Genomic DNA, 14,801 nt, shown 5'->3' with positions numbered 1-14,801 from the left:
ATCAATCCTGGATGTTCATTGGAGGGACTGATGCTAAAGCTGAAACTGCAATACTTTGGCCACCTCATGCGATGGGTTGACTTACTGGAAAAGACTCTGATGCTGGGAAAGGTTGGGGGCGGGAGGAGAAGGGGACGACCGAGAATGAGATGGCTGGATGGCATCACCGACTCTGTGGACATGGGTTTGAGTGTACTCCGGGAGTTGGTGATAGACAGGGAGGCCTGGAGTGCTATGATTCATGGGGTCGCGGAGAGTCGGACACGACTGAGCGACTGAACTGAACTGAACATCTGTTAGTAGATATTACTATTCACTGCTGTTTAGTAAAGAAATAAAACAAGCACTTTAATAATAAATAAGAAAACAACAATGCAAAACAAATACCATGGTTTTCCTTTCTGTCCTAAATTTATACTTTTAAAAACTTTGGTAATGAACAACTCCACAGTATAGTCAAAGCTATAGTTTTACCAGTAGTCATGTGTGGGTGTGAGTCAGACCATAAAGAAGGTTGAGCACCAAAGAATTGATGCTTTTGAACTGTGATACTGGAGAAGACTCTAGACAGTCCCTTGGACTGCAAGGAGAGACTGCAAGGAGATCAAACTAGTCAATCCTAAAGGAAATCAACCCTGAGTATTCACTGAAGGACTGATGCTGAAACTGAAGCTCCAGTACTCTGGACACCTGATGCAAAGAACCGACTCATCGGAAAAGACCCAGAAGCTGGGAAAGGATGAAGCCAGGAGGAACAGGAGATGGCAGAGGACGACATGGTTGGATGGCATCACCGACTCAACGGACATGAAACAGTTTGAGCAAGCTCTAGGAGACGGTGAAGGACAGTGAAGCCTGGCGTGCTGCAGTCCATGGGGCTGCAAAGAGTTGGATACAATTAAGCGACAACAACAACGAATAATTCAAGAATAGACCTTTATTAGAGCTTAGTTTGGCTGCAGGCAGAGGAAAGGAATCAGGAACGGTGTTGGGTGGTTGCAAAGTAGACGCTATGCCTTTTTCAGATCAAGGATAACATCCAAGGTCAGTCTCCTCTGCAACATTCCTGGCAGGTCTCTCAGAAAACAACAGTGCTGCAAATACTGAAAAATACCAGCTGAATGAGTGCCCATCAATAACCATAAATCTCCAAAGGTAAACTAGTAATTCATAAAGATTCCATGGAAAAACTATCAAGATGTTGTATCTGAACAATGAAACCCTGAACCCTGTCTAAAGAGAAAAAACTGGGGGAGGGGAAGGAGAGAAGGAGTGAAGGAGGAAGAGCACAAAATTTTTTCTCTTATAAACACTCAGCATGTTCAAGTTCCTGCCTCCTTCTGCCCACCAATTACAGAATGCAGGTAGCAAAATTCACATCCTGACCATGGCCCTTGCAGAAATAGAAGATTCTCACAAAGCACTGTAATCAAGATTAGGTCGGCCCAACAGAGTTCTCAGATAAAATTCAGGTGCCCAGTTAAATCTGGATTTCAGATAAACAATTGCTTTTCAATATAGGTATGTATGATGCATGTCCCATGCTTACACTAAAACATGATTTACTGCTTATCTGAAATCCAAATTTCACTGTGAATTTTCTGTTTTTATTTAGTGAATCCAACAACTCTATTCAAAGGTAAAGAGAGACTAACAGAGCCCAAAAGTCCCATAGTAAACATTTTTTTTAAAACTGGGGATGGTTTAAATGCTGGGTGCTGGGAAAGACTGGGTCCCTGGGGAGTATCAGATAAATGTTGCTCTTGATACCTTGCTTGTTACAAGGCCCAGAGCCTTCTCACCAAGACAGCATAACGAACCATTCACCCTGAGAGAACTATTCACTCATTTAACAGACACTGAGAACTGACCTGGTGAACTCATTTTCCCAGCAGGAGAGAAAAAAAAAAAAAAGGCCAATAGATAGGCATGTTTTTGCACATTCCTTCTGAATGTCACAATTTCTATTTGGCCCCGATTCATGGAAAGCTTCCGAAAACGAAATCTCTCTCTTCACCTTTTACGGAGATTCACCCTGCCTGTGACCATCAGCACACTTAGTGTTTATTTTAAAAATTCTTCTATCACTTTATACCATGCGCTCAGTTGCTCAGTTGTGTCTGACTCTTCGCGGCCCCATGGTCTATAGCCTATATCCTATAGAATCCTATATCCATGGGATTTTCCCAACCCAGGGATCAAACCCATGTCTCTTATGTCTCCTGCATTGGCAGACACGTTCTTCACCACTAGCGCCACCTTGGAAGCACTTTACACCATACCAGGAGAATATTTTACTTATTTTTAAATTAATTTTTATTACAATATAGTTGCTTTACAGTGTATATAGTCAATTCTTGTTAGTTATCTATTTTATATAGAGTATCAATAGTGTATATATGTCAATCCTCATCTCCCAATACATCCCAGTCCCTAGGGAGAATATTTTATACTGATTTATTAATGCTCATTCAAGAACTTCAAAATACTTCACGATAATCTTAGGCTACACACAGTAAATCAAGGGGCTTCCATTTCTTAAGTTAGCCAGTATCATGGATAAAGTTTGAGACACCATGTTCCCTCTGATGCCAAGTATAAATTCTATTCATGGTGCTGAAGAACACATTTTAAGATTTCTTGATCACCAGAAAAAAGAAATCATATAATTACCTAGAAAGTGAACATTTTCAGTAACAGTTGAGGGTAAAATACTGACCCAAACAGTTCTAAGAGTTTGGAGAATAGGTTGTTTAGGTTGAGGAAAAAGCACTGGAAATCCACACACAAGGTACAGAGAATTTCAAGGTTCATCACCTTAACTGAACCACGCAACTCCTCGAAAGAAAAGTGATGGAGAAAAAGAAGCGCCTGAGAGAGAGACCCTGATGACTGGTTCACAGCCATACATTTGGGGTAAACCTGTATACCACTACTGTATACTGAAAAGTCACAAAGATTAATCATGGGCACTTAATATTATAAATAAGAGACTGCCATATTTACCTTTGGTTATACAGAAATCGAACTGAAGCTAAACATGACGTGAAATTACCAGCACCCAGGTTCAGAGGGAAGAATACACAGGAAGAATGTGTGCCCTGAGCTGGGCTTTGAAAAGCACCCTCTCTGTTCCCAAGGTCTGCTCTCAAGCGGCAGGGTGTCACTCCAGCAACCTGAGACGCTGGGGAGACTCAAGAAGCAGGGGGTTTCCAAACACCCAATTCGATATACCCTGATATCCTGCTTACAGTGCAGAGGCCAGCAAACTAGTCTTCAGAAGATGTGTGTGCTAGAGCGCGTAACTGCACTGTTACACCATGTCTGACACGTGCTGGCCACTTGATATTAGCACATGCTTCTGAAGAGATGGAGAGCTGAGTTTTGCTATCAAGACGGCACCTTCTGATTCACTCGCCTCATTTAAAATGGGCATACCACCCTTTTTCTCATTTACCTATTTCACAAGTCTAAGAAGAGAACATTTGTCATCTGGCAACATTGAACTGCTCTGGCTTCATGAAAACAGCATCAAAGCATTAAAATGCTTACTGCGATTAAAAAACAAAACAAAACTGTAATTATGGTTTTCCAAGTAAAATTTGAAATATGAAAGAAGACTCCAATAAAGTTAGTAAGAGATCTGAATTAACTTAATAACAAGTACATGTGATATAATCTATTTTGTCTGATTTAGAGATTCCAAGATATTGACATAATCTTTACTAGCTGAAGCCATGTTCAAATGAATATTAACATCAGTATTAACAACTATAAAGGAACAGGTCATTCCTTTAGTTTGGATCAGTAGTTATCCACCATAGCAAGAGCCAATGCACCCTTTTACACTGCCCCCAAAACAACGTGAAATGGAATTACCTACCCATATAGGGTTTCAAAGTCAAGAAAAATGCCCATTTCATTGAAACAAAAGTAAATTATAATAAGATAACATGTATTTTGACTAGTAGATGCTCAGGCAAGGCTGTAACTAGGAGACACAATAAAACAAGGGGATGTTTATTTCAAGAGTAAGAACTGAAACACCAAGTCCACACCCTTCAGCACTTCAGGGCAAATTCCACATCTGCCAGGACTGATGCAATCTTCACTTGACTACTCAGAGACTGAAAATATCATCACATCCAGAGACCACTAAGGACATGTAGCCATGGAGGATTTGGGAGGTGCTGGAGCAGGCTCCACAGGAAACATTCCCTCAACTGGAGGCTGTGTGAGGTCATGGTCCAGGTAAGGCATCAACTGGCCCAGCTAAGAAATTTCTATTTCCACACCTTTCTAAACACATAAATTGCTCCCTGCATCTCCATAAACTCTTGAAAGATTCTGAGCTGGCCTTGTGACCTATATGTCATCACCACTGGCCTCCAGGAACATGCCAATTCTTCTGTCCTGACTTTTCAAAATTACAGACTGCTGAACTAGCAAATAGTTTGTGATTATCTAACTTTGACCCTCATTTTAGAGGTCAGTAAAGTTAGATTTGTTTAGGGTTCTAAAGATTGTTAAAAGCAAAGCATGAAGTTGCTTGATTTCCAGGAATGTGTTCACTGTACAACATTTAAAGAATGATAAGCTTAATATTGCCCTTCAGGGATCACAGCCTTTCCATGGTGAACGGGCTTGTGTAACTCAATGAAGCTATGAGCTACACTGTGCAGGGCCACCCAAGACAGACAGGTGACAGGGAAGAGCTCTGACAAAACATGGTCCACTGGAGGAGGAAATGGCAAACTACTCCAGGATTCTTGCTGCAAGAACCTCATGAACAGTATAAAAACGGAAAAAGATGACATCGTAAAATGAGTCCCCCAGGTTGGAAGGTATCCAATATGCTACTGAGAAAGAGCAGATGGAAAGTACTAATATCTCCAGAAAGAATGAAGCAGCTGGGCCAAAGGAGAAATGTTGCTCAGTTATGGATGTGTCTGGTGGTGAAGGTAAAGTCTGATGCTATAAAAAACAACACTGTATAGAAACCTGGAATAGTTAGGTCCATGAATTAAAGTAAATTGGACGTCAACCAGGAAATGACAAGGGAGAACATCGACTTCCTAGCAATCAGTGAACTAAAATGGATGGGAACGGGCAAATTTAATTCAGATGACCATTATATCTACTATGGTGGGCAAGATTCCCTTAGAAGAAATGGAGTAGCCTTCATAGTAAACAAAAGAGTCCAAAATGCAGTACTTGGGTACAATTTCAAAAATGACAAGCCATTCATTATCACAGTAATCTAAGCCTATGCTCCAGCCACCAAGGCCAAAGAAGCTGAAGCTAAACAGTGCAGCTACAGCTCAGCTACAGCTAAAGACCTACAAGACCTTGTAGAACTAACACACACTAAAAGATGTCCTTTTCATAATAGGGGATTGGAACGCAGAAGCAGGAAGTCAAAAAATACCTGGATTATCAGGCAAGTTTGGCCGTGGAGTACAAAATGAAGCAGGGCAAAGGCTAACAGAGCTTTGCTAAGAGAATACACTGGTCATAGAAAACAGCTTCTTTCAACAACACAAGAGATGACTCTACACATGGACATTACAAGATGGTCAATACAAAATTAGACTGATTATGTTCTTTGCAGCCAAAGATAGAAAAGCTCTACACAGTCAGCAAAAAAAAAAAAAAAACCTGGAGCTGACTGGCTCAGATCATCAGCTCCTTACTGAAAAATTCAGGCTTAAATTGAAGAAAGTAGGGAAAACCACTAGGCCATTAAGGTATGACAAATTAAATCCCTTATGATTATATAGTGGAGGTAACAAATATATTTAAGGGACTGAATTTATTCAATCCTAGATCTGGTAGACAGAGTGCCTAAAGAACTATGGATGGAGGTTCATAACACTGTACAGGAGGCAGTGACCGAAACCACTCCAAAGATAAATGCTAAGAAGGCAAAATGGTTGTCTGAGGAGGCCTTACAAATAGCTGAGGAAAGAAGAAAAACAAAAGACAATGGAGAAAAGGAAAGATACACCCAACTGGATGCAGAATTTCAGAGAATAGCAGGGGGAGAGAAGAAGGCCTTCTCAAATGAACAACGCAAACAGAACGGGAAAGATTAGAGAGCTCCTCCAGAAAACTGCAGGTGTCCAGGGAACATTTCACGCGGAGATGAGCACGATAAAGGATCTAACAGAACCAGAACAGGTAAAGAAGAGGTGGTAAGGATACACAGAAGAACTATACAAAAAAGGTCTTAAAGATCCGGATAACCATGATGGTGTGGTCACTTATCTAGACCAAACAACTTGGAGTGTGAAGTCAAGTGGGCCTTAGGAAGCATTACTATGAACAAAGCTGGAGGAGGTGATGGAATTTCAATTGAGCTATTTAAAATCCTAAAAGATGATGCTGTTAAAGTGCTCAATACATCAGCAAATCTAGAAAACTCAGTAGTGGCCACTGGACTGGAAGGGTCAATTTTCATTCTAATCCCAAAGAAGAACAACCCCAAAGAATGTTCAAAGTACCATACTTTTGCATTCATTTCACGTGCTAGTAAGGTTATCCTCAATATCCATCAAGCTAGGCTTCAACAGTACATGAACAGAGAACTTCCAGATGTACAAGCTGGGTTTAGAAAAGGCAGAGGAACTAGAGATTAAAATTCCAAGACTTTGATTATAGAGAAAGGAAGGGAATCACAGAAAAACATCTACTATTGCTTCCTTGACTACACTAAAGCTTTTAACTATATGGATCACAACAAACTATGGAAACATCTTAAAGAGATGAAAGTACCAGATCACTTTACTTGCCTCCTGAGAAACCTGTATACAGATCAAGAAGCAACAGAATCAGACATGGAACAACGGACTGGTTCAAAACTGGGAAAGGAGTACAACAAGGCTGTATATTGTTACTCTGCTTATTTAACTTATATTCAAAGTATATCATGTGAAATGCTGGGTTGGATGAATCACAAGCTGGAATCAAGACTGCTGGGAGAAATATCAACAACCTCAGATATGCAGGTGATACCACTCCAATGGCAGAAAGTAAATAGGAACTAAAGAGCCTCTTGATGAGGGTGAAAGAAGAGAGTGAAGAAGCTGGCTTAAAACTCAACATTCAAAAAACTAAGATCATAGCATCTGATCCCATCACTTCATGGCAAATAGAAGGAGAAAAAGTGGAAGCAGTGATGGATTTTATTTTCTTGGGCTCCAAAATCACTGCAGACAGTGACTGCATCCATGAAATTAAAAGACGCTTGCTCCTTGGAAGGAAAACTATGACAAGCCCAGAGTATAAAAAAGCAGAGACATCACTTTGCTGACAACGATCCATCTAATCAAAGCAATGGTTTTTTCCAGGAGTCATGTACAGATATGAGAATTGGACCATAAAGAAGGCTGAGTGCAGAAGAATTGACGTGTTCAAACTGTGGTGATGGAGATGCCTCATGAGAGTCCCTTAGACTGCCAGGTCAAACTGGTCAATCCTAAACATTCAATGGATGCTGAAACTCCAACAGTTTGGCCAACAGTCAGCTGATGTGAAGAGACGACTCATTGGAAAAGATCACAGACAAAAGGAGAAGGGAGGGACAGAGGATGAGATGGTTAGATAGCATCACTGACTCGATGGACGTGAATTTGAGCAAATTCTAGGGGATAGCGAAGGACAGGGAAGCCTGGCATGCTGCAGTCCATGGTGTTGCAAAGAGTTGTACAAGACTCAGCAACTGAACAACAACAAAGCTTAATATTAAAAGATTCTTGCAAGAAATTGAAACTCAGGGAAAACAAACATCAATAAAAATTTGAAAGACTGCCTGAAATTCCCCACCATCCTTTTCAGAGCTTCATATAGTTTCTCTGAAAGCAAACAGGTAAAAATATCAGTAGCACTACAATGTATAATTCTTTTCATGACAAGAGCTTTTTAAAATAGTGGCCTAGCATTCCACTATTTGGATGTTCTATATTTTGTTTAATTACCTAGTTCTTATTGGCTATCTTGTTAATGAACCAGTAAGAAGTGTTTATATCCATTCAATAAAAAAAGAAAAAAATGTCACAAAACAAAAATACACAAAAAAAGACAAAGAAAGCAATCCCACTTGTAAGGTTAAGACTGAGAGTTTTAAAAACAAGGAGAAAGGACTCCCCTGGTGGTTGAGCAGTTAAGAATCCTCCTGCCATGCAGAGGACACGGATTCAATCCCTGGTCCAAGAAGATTCCACATGCCTCGGGGCAACGAAGCTCCCATGAACTGCAACTACTGAAGCACACACGCCCTAGAACCCCTGCTCCACTGCGATGAGAAGTCTGCACACTGCCTCTAGAGCGTAGCTCCCACTTGCCACAGCTAGAGAAATCCCACCCTCAGCAGAGCCAAAAATAGATAAATAAAAAGCATAACAAATTAAAAAGATAATAAAAACAAGGAAAAAATTCTACAAATAGTATGGGCTTTTTAGAATACACCAAATTCTACATTGTAACCACCCCAAGAGTCAAATGCCTCTTCTTCTCCAACCCCCTTTATGCAACTATTAAATATTCTCCTACATAACCATGTCAGGGACTTCCCTGGGGTTCAGGCAAGAACCCCTTCCAATTCAGGGAACTTGGGTTCAATCCCTGGCCGGGGAACTTAGATCCCACACGTCTGGGGGCAAATAAGCCTGTGTGCTGCAACTAGAGAACAGCGAGAGTGCTGAAACCAAGATCCCAGGAGCTGCAGCTAAGAGCCGACGCAACCAAACAAACACACAAACATTTTAAAAATAAACAAAGATAACCAAGCCAGTTCAAAATGGAAAATTACCTGCATTTAAAGTACACAGTCCCTTCGTGGCTTCCATCGTGCTTTCCCCGCTCAGGATTGTCCCATTCTACTCCTAACCAGAGTCCTGGCAGAACAAGAAAACCCAAATGAGAAATCAGAACAAGGTGAGGCTCCATTTTTCTGCAACCAAATACAGTTTGCAACAGAAACCATATCACACAGACACCACTGGGGAAGAAAGAAGTCTTTAGAAAAAAAAGTAACCTTGGACTCGGGACTTAATCAGCACAGGCAGCAGAAAGTTTGGTTCAAAAAAATCAACAAAAAATACAGCTGCGGAAAATAACTATAGCTACTGAGCACTTATGTGCCAGAAACTTTGCTTTATTTCATGTTATCCTTCAACAGACATTTCATCTTTACAAATGAGATATTATCATTATCTTCTTTTTAACAGTTCCTGAACAAATACACACTTTTTTGTGTCCTAGCCTAGCAATATGCTGTTCATAAAGTAAAATTATATATACATAATTAGTATTTTTCTTCAATATAGGTAAAATAACACCCAAAGTCACACATCTTCAGGTCATTCTAACTGCAGAAGCCAATACTTACCCACCATACTATGCCATGTATAAATCATACCTTACATTTCCAAACCATATTCAATTTTCAGAGCATTTTCTTACCTTCCCTTCTCTCTTCTCCCTATATTTATTAAGTACCCACTATCCCACGGACAGAGGAGCCTGGTAGGCTATAGTCCAAGGCACTGCAAAGAATCGGACATGACTGAAGAGACTTAACACACACACACAGGCACACAGAACCGTGCTAGGTGCAAAAGTATGCCAGACAAAAGAGTTTCACTCTGGATCTACCCTCCTGTGGGGAACTAGAAAATCCAGATAATCAATTTTTAAAAATCACCTGACACCAATTAGAATGGCTTGTGTCAACAAAACAAAAGAGAAAATAAGTGTTGGCAAGGATATGGAGAAAGTGTCGATCTTATGCATTGCTAGTGGGAATGTAAAATGGTGTAGCATCTGTGGAAAACAGTATAGCGGTTCCTCAGCAAGCTACACACAGAACCATTACCTCATCTAGCAATTCTAACTTCTGGGCAAACACCCAAAGAACTGACAGCAAGAACTCAAATAGGTATTAGTGTACTCGTGTTCACAGCAGCATTATTCAAAACAGCCAAAAGTGACCGGATGAATGGATAAACAAAGTGTCCAATGACAGATCAATTACTAAACAAAATGTGGTCTGTCCATACAATGGAATATTATTCAGTCTCAAAAAGGAATGAAACTCTGACACATTCTACAACATGGATGAACCCTAAAGACTGTACGCTAAGTGAACTAAGCCAGACACACAGAAACAAACAATACGTGCATGCTAAGTCATTTCAGTCATGTCTGATTCTTTGTGACTCCACGGACTGCAGCCCACCAGGCTCCTCTGTCCATGGGATGCTCCAAGCAAGAATACTGGAGTGGGTTGCCATTTCCCACTTCAGGGGATCTTCTGGACCTAAGGACTGAACCCACATCTCTTAGGTCTCCTGCACCAGCAGGCAGGTTCTTTACCACTAGTGACACCTGGGTTTTCTTCAGAAAGAAATGTTCAGTCCTTCACCCCAAAGTTCATGCACTTACCACCTGGTCCCCCCATCACCTGGCACTTTAGACCCAGGACGACCTGGCACCTGTCTGCCACTGATGGCCCGCACGCCTGAAGCTGCCACCCCCAGGCACTCGCCCTAGGGAGCTGGCACACTGACAAAGGAGCCCACAAGCTCTCAGCACTGGCTGTGGCTGCTGTGCGCGAGCAGCTGTCCGGGGGTGGGATGGCAGGACACTGGGCTTGGCTTGTCTAGCACAAACCAATTTGAAGCTGAATAAAATTGTATAAATGGAGTCATTTCTGATTAACTCTGCTAAAACCATATCATGAAAGTAGAGCATAGGAAAGAACTGTCTTCAGAAAGAAACCCAAGTCTCTAGATAATAGGTTCATACACAATACTGATGACGAGGCATCATAACTGGGGCTGATAAAAATTAACTCAAATACAGAAATCATGTCCTACAATTAAAATAAACCCCAATGCCCCTGCTATGGACTTGTGTGTGGGGTGGGGGGACACTGAGTATTCTGATTCATAAGGTATTCTGACTCCCATTGAAGTTAAAGGGATCATACTGAAAATCTTGAAAACCTGTGTGTTTACAACTCAGCACATTAGGGCAAAACTGAGACCAGTTAGGTCCAAGCAGAAAACAACTAGATGTGTGGGAGGAAGTGTAACCAGGTTTCCTTTGGAGTGAGGTCCCACTTTCAACCCAGTTCAACCCAGAACAGACGACGGCCGTGGAAAGGGAGCCAGTCGACCAAGTCTCGAGGTCATACACAGAGAAGAGGGGACATGGTGTAGAATCAGCGTGGTCAATGGGACGGGTCCCCAGTCTCTTCCTGGGACCCCTGCAGCCTCCAACCCCAGAGACCCTGCCCCAAACCATGGAATCTGTCAGGATTTCTAGCTTGGGGTGTTTCCACTTCCACAACCCCCAGGCGATGGGGAGTGAGGGGTCTGAGAACTTCTGGCTCCATTTCCTGGGCCGTGATGGAAAAGGCATCCTCGGCCACCCAGATAGGACCTCATCCCACCCCCCAGCGCCTTCCCCACACAAAGGCGGCTGAAAGGTGGGGGGAAGGCAGGACTCGGCCCTCCAGGTTCAGTGGGGTGTCCCAGGCCCCTGCCCTGGAAACCCAACTGTGTGTGGTTCAGTCACAGCAGAGACAAAGTCTGGGGCCTATGAAATACGAAATGTGAAATGCCTAGAATACTCAAATTCATAGAAACAGAAAGTGGAATGGTGTTTGCCAGAACTGAGGGGAGGGCAGAACAGGAAGTTACTGCTTAATGGCTACAGGGTTTCACTTCTGTAAAATGAAGAGGGTTCTAGAGATGAATGGCGGTGATGACTGTACAACATTATTTGACTTAAAATCACTGAACTATACAATTAAAAGTGACTAAAATGTTAAGTTCAGTTATGTATAACTTACCACAATTTAAAATACACACACACATATATATCTTTCAAACCACCAGAGAGCTAAAAAGGCACTGAAGAATTACAAGGCCAAAATCTGAGAGAAGAGAAAAACCCAGAATTAAACGAAGCCTTAGAGCAACTTTTTTCCCTTGGGCATCTGCTGATTCTGGGAGAAAAGGCTGAAAAGCTAAAAAGCTGAACAAAGCTTAGTTCAGCTTTGGATAGAGCTTTTGAGGGACTAAGGCTTCCCTAGTGGCTCAGCTGGTAAAGAATCTGCCTGCAATGCAGAAGACCCGGGTTCGATCCCTGGGTCGGAAAAATTTCCTGGAGAAGGAAATGACAACCAACCTTCAGTATTCTTGCCTAGAGAATTCCATGGAAAAAGGAGCCAGGCAGGCTACAGTCCATGATCACAAAGAGTCGGACACGACTGTGTGACTAACTTTCACTCCACTTTTGAGGGAGTAGGAGAATAAATAATGAAAATGATAGCTTCCCAAGGAAGGTGGAGGTTGCCAGAAACTCTCTAGGTTTTGTTCTGGGGCTTGAAATGCTTTCAACCTAAGAGCAAGAAGGAACCGACCTAAATAGTCTAACCCCTGTAGTGACTGAAGGTTAACTTCAAACAATCACATTCCCAGATGTGCTTAGGTGATCTGGGATTGCTGGGATCTGCAAGAGTTCACTTCTGCATCTGCCAGAGTTCACTTCAGTCCTTTCTGGAAGAAGATACCATAACTGCAAAGCTCAAATTATAACTCTTCACAACCAATATCTGGCACTCAAAGAAAAACAACTAAGCACAGAAAAAGACAAGAGTCTATGACTGGAAACCAACAAAAACAACAGCCAACAGAAACTGACTAGAAGTGTTAAAAGAGACTGCACCTAACCGTGTTAAAAGAGGCTGCAACGTGGTAAAGAACTTGAACTTCATCCTGCTTCTCCAGAGAAACTTATAAGCATGCAGAAAAGAAGACATAACAGACAGGCAATAGTCACATAAAAAGATGCACAGCATTAGTAGAGAAATGCAAATCAAAGCTACAATGAGGGACCATTTCACACCTGTCAGAATGACAATCAAGTCCACAAATAAATACTGGAGAGGGTGTGGGGAACGGGGACCCCTCCCACACTGTTGGTGGGAATGTAAATGGGTACAGCTACTATGGAAAACAATATGGAGGTTCCTCAAAAAATTAAAAATAGAGCTAACATATGATCCAGCAATCCCACTCCTAGACATATATCCAGACAAGAATTTTAAAAACTCTTAATTCAAAAAGATACATGACCCCTATGTTCATAGCAGCACTATTTACAATAGCCAAGACATAGAAGCAATCTAAATGACCATCAACAGATGAATGGATAAAGAGATGGTATATATACACAATGAAATATTACTCAGCCATTACAAAGAATGAAATAATGCCATCTTCAGCAACATGGATGAATCTAGAGATTATCATACTAAACAAAGTAAATCAGAGAAAGACAAATACCATATAACATCACTTATATGTGGAAGCTACAATATGATACAAATAAACATATCTAGAAAACAAAACCTCCAAGATGAAGAGAACAGACTTGTCGTTGCCAGGCATGGAGGGGGGAGGTAGGGAAGGATTGGGAGTTTGGGGTTAGCAGTTGCAAACGATCATATGTAAGATGGATGAACAATAAGGTCTTACTGTGTACAATGGGCAACCATGTTCAATATCCTGCGATAATTAAGCCATGATAGAAAAAAAATAAGAATATATATATGTAAAGCGGAATCACTTTTCTATACAGCAGAAAATAAATACAACATTGTAAATCAACTATAATTCAATCATATATTTTAAAAATTCGGAAGAAAGAAAACTGGATACTGAAAGATCAAAAATCACTAACAACAAAAAAAGCTGAAGGAGGGTGGATAAGAAGCATTAAAAGAGAATAATTGAAAAAGTAGTAGTCAAGTAGCTTTGAGTTTCCTTACAGCAAAAAGAAAAAGATGCAATCCTCTTGTTCAGTAGTAAAACCATCTCAGATTTTTCCCGTTCCCTGAGCAAACAGTAATTTCTCACAGAGTGTTTGTTTGTATAAAGGGCATTAAGATAATGATGAACACATCACACTTGATAGCATCTTTATAACATGTTCATATCTTTATAACATATAACATATTCTGGTGTTTCAGAAGTGGCTATTTTTTAATTCAAGCCTCAGCTGAAGTCCAGGATAGGAAGCTTAGCTTTGTAAGGGCTCAGATGGCTTTATTTTACTTTCTGATGGCTTCCTGGTGCAACCACAGGAATAAAAACTTAATCTCAAAATGGGACATCAGAATCATCTAGGGAGCATGTTTTAAGTCATGAGTCCTGGAACTTAACTCTGAAATAGTGAATTAGAATCTCGGCATGTCCAACCTGAGAATTCATATTTCTAACAAGACCCCAGGAACGCTGCATTACACTCCCTTTGCTAGACATGTTACCTTGGCTAGACTTCTTTCTACAGTGAAATGACAGCGATTCCAAACTGAAGTCACTTATAATAAACTGAACAACAGGTATTCTATTTATCTGTTAAATACAGTCCTACAACACATGGTTGATAAAGGTAATAGTTTAGTCAAACAAAGAACACATTTTCCATTATTGAGGGCCAGTTATTACAGATTTTCATATTCATCACACCGATGACTGCAAAGTATTATACTCTAACAAAAACCAACATATTATGATTTCCCTATAGATGAAAGTTAAATGTTCTAAGAATACTTTAAAAAGTATTTTGTCCTTATTCATTGTAATAACAACAACAATCTCAGTCAGTTCAGTCACTCAGTAGTGTCTGACTCTTTGCAACCCATTGGACTGCAGCACGCCAGGCTTCCCTGTCCATCACCAACTCCTGGAGCTTGCTCAAACTCACGTCCATCGAGCCGGTGATGCCAT

The 14,801-nt window shown here is 41.0% G+C and overlaps 1 protein-coding gene across 3 annotated transcripts in view; it reads right to left on the bottom strand.

The window, feature by feature from the left end:
- TBCE (tubulin folding cofactor E) overlaps window positions 1-14,801 on the bottom strand; it is a 79,750-nt gene that overhangs the window by 29,643 nt on the left and 35,306 nt on the right. For all 3 annotated transcript variants that reach the window (XM_055425768.2, XM_055425769.2, XM_055425767.2), the window contains one exon: window positions 8,810-8,894. In XM_055425768.2, coding sequence (XP_055281743.2) covers window positions 8,810-8,894 — 85 coding nt within the window. The remainder of the gene's footprint in view (window positions 1-8,809; window positions 8,895-14,801) is intronic.

This window comes from Moschus berezovskii, chromosome 12 (genome assembly GCF_049115385.1).
Source record: "Moschus berezovskii isolate FMDL1 chromosome 12, NW_MosBer_1.0, whole genome shotgun sequence".
In the NCBI taxonomy this organism is placed as follows: Eukaryota; Metazoa; Chordata; class Mammalia; order Artiodactyla; family Moschidae; genus Moschus; species Moschus berezovskii.
This window is presented reverse-complemented; position numbering and strand designations above follow the sequence as displayed.